Raw genomic sequence first — 2,335 nt, 5'->3', positions numbered from 1 at the left:
ATGAGATTTTTGGGTTCATTGAGAACATGGTTGTTGTTCAATAATAAAATTATTCCTCAAAAATACAACTTGCCTAATAATTCTGCACTCCCTGTATATGGTGGTAAACTGAATTTTGTTTAGCACAAATGAAACAAGATAGTTTAGTATTCGTATAATTATACTTGCATGACTTTTTAGACAACGGGCTGCAAATACCAGATTTTTCCATGTCTGCCAAAGACTGTATTTAAAAGCTGGAGGCGGCCACCGTGACACCCTTTGATTAGCAAAATTCTGCTTCCAGGCCTTGAGCTTAAATAGATGCAAGGTGCGGATCAGACCATGAGTCTGAGTGACTCGGCCACAATGTAGGTGGCGTACCCTGCTATTTCAACTACAGCTGGAATCTTATGTACACAGTGGACATCATGTTGTATTTAATGAAACCTGAAAGTAGCAACTGAGACCATAACCTAAGCAGGAGAGCCAGAAGCCATTTTCTCATGCACTTCTATAGAATCTGACTTCTTACTGCAACCAGAGAGGCTTGCATAAAAGAAAACTGCAGGTGCACTCAGAGAGCACCTTCTCCACCATGACCAACTTTTATTATTACTGCATCAAAGATTAGTGGAATCTTCCTCTCCACAAAGTTTCATCAAATTCAGACAGTGTTTATTTACTGTTAGTCTTGCACACAAATTTCATTGAAAGCCTTATAAAGCTAAACAATATTTGTGATTAGTGACCCTTATCAAGGTTAAAGTGCCCGAGAGTGACACTTACCGCACTGATCCCCGGTAAGCTGAGCAAAGACCCGAGCACGGGCACTCGTCTGATGAATCCGACTGCCACCGGGAAGAATCCCCTGTTAACGAGTGCAAGAATAAAGTGAGACTTGGAAATTGTTTTGGACATGTGCAGAGGAGAGATAGTGGACAGTGTTGAATATGGAGATGCCAGGCAGGAGGAAAAAAGGAAGACGGCAGGACATGCAGAGGGATTGAGGTGACAGACAAAGGACGTTAGGTATAGGGAGAGATTCAGGTAGATGATCCACTGTGGCAACCCCTGATAGGGAGCAGCCAAAAGAGGAAGAAGAGGAAAATGAGTTCAACCCTTTCTGACTGAGCTGACCTGAATAAGAGGAAGAAACCGTAGATCTCCAGAACAACCCCAACAATCGGCCAGCCAAGCAGAACCACCAACACTCCTCCCAGGAAGAAGCTGGTGGCTTTTAGTTTGTGCCTCTGGAAGAAAAACCTGAAGGTACGCTCGAGGCCGATGACGAACGACAGTCCGGAGACAAACAGAATCTGCACAGGAAACAACATGTCACGAGTCCAACATCTTTTAGGTTATATAGGGTTGACTTTCACACTGTGTTATAATTACTAGGTAGGTTCTGTGCTCACAGCAATTTTTAATCTAATAATTTACCCGATATAAACATTCATTTTCAACATCTGTTTCCTTTTTACTGCCCTGCTCTAGAGCAGCAAAGAAAAGATCAACTTCCACTCACATCAGCAAATGTGATCATATGGACCAACAGCCAAATGGCAATCAACAATACAGGTACTACTCTGATATATCAATGAACACAAAAACCATCAACTCACATTTCCAATGGCAAGGAGAGCTTTATCAAAAAACAGCATCATCCCAAAGAAGAGGAAAAACACACCAAACCCCGTCAGTCCCATCCCAATCTCTGCAGACATCAAGAAAAAGAAAGAAGTTATTAATAAGTCGCATGATCTACTTTGGTTTACATGGATTTCAATTTTATTAAAGAAATGCAGAATGACTATTCATTAAGGGGGGTATTCATATTCATTTCCAGCTTCACATTTTATTACAGGGCAGCTTTGCATGATCCAGTCCAAAATAAGCCTTGTTTTTCTTACAGTGGGACTCTGGATTAGCCAGCTTTAAGCAAGCTTTCTTATTGGCTGCCCTTTGCAGACAGAAGGTTTGAACAGCAGGTAGGTGGGACTTCTGTGCTGACATCACACAGCCAAGTGTAAAAAAACAACAAAAAAAACCAAGCAGTTAAATGACTCGTGCACATACGCTAACCTCGTTGGTTTACACTTCGGCCGTGCTCGATATACGTTTTTGTTTTTTTAAAAACCAGGAACCAGTTGAAAAGGAAAAAAAAACAGTTCCCCTTTACAGCTACTTCACGTGGTGACGTAGCGTTGCTCTCAGCCAATCGTGTTTGAGCTGCTGGCCTCGTACATTCAGCTAAACCCGGTTTCGCACAGAAACACTAGAAAGACAAAGAACAGCATAGAAACAGAAGCGGCTCTTACTTTGTGAATCCGTGAGCGAAATCATTTTGGTATCC

The 2,335-nt window shown here is 41.9% G+C and overlaps 1 protein-coding gene across 3 annotated transcripts in view; it reads right to left on the bottom strand.

Moving 5' to 3' along the window:
* Window positions 1-2,335, bottom strand: part of golt1bb (golgi transport 1Bb) — a 6,223-nt gene that overhangs the window by 2,403 nt on the left and 1,485 nt on the right. For 2 of the 3 annotated variants that reach the window (XM_005728117.1, XM_005728118.1), the window contains exons 1-4: window positions 2,301-2,329; window positions 1,605-1,696; window positions 1,120-1,298; window positions 769-850 (exon numbers count right to left, since the gene is read on the bottom strand). In XM_005728117.1, coding sequence (XP_005728174.1) covers window positions 769-850; window positions 1,120-1,298; window positions 1,605-1,696; window positions 2,301-2,325 — 378 coding nt within the window. In that variant the 5' untranslated portion in view covers window positions 2,326-2,329. Of the gene's footprint in view, window positions 1-768; window positions 851-1,119; window positions 1,299-1,604; window positions 1,697-2,300; window positions 2,330-2,335 lie in introns of those variants that run through there. The other variant, XM_005728119.1, reaches the window with a different exon arrangement.

This window comes from Pundamilia nyererei, unplaced genomic scaffold (genome assembly GCF_000239375.1).
Source record: "Pundamilia nyererei isolate P.nyererei 1_Seehausen unplaced genomic scaffold, PunNye1.0 scaffold00027, whole genome shotgun sequence".
Classification (NCBI taxonomy): domain Eukaryota; kingdom Metazoa; phylum Chordata; class Actinopteri; order Cichliformes; family Cichlidae; genus Pundamilia; species Pundamilia nyererei.
This window is presented reverse-complemented; position numbering and strand designations above follow the sequence as displayed.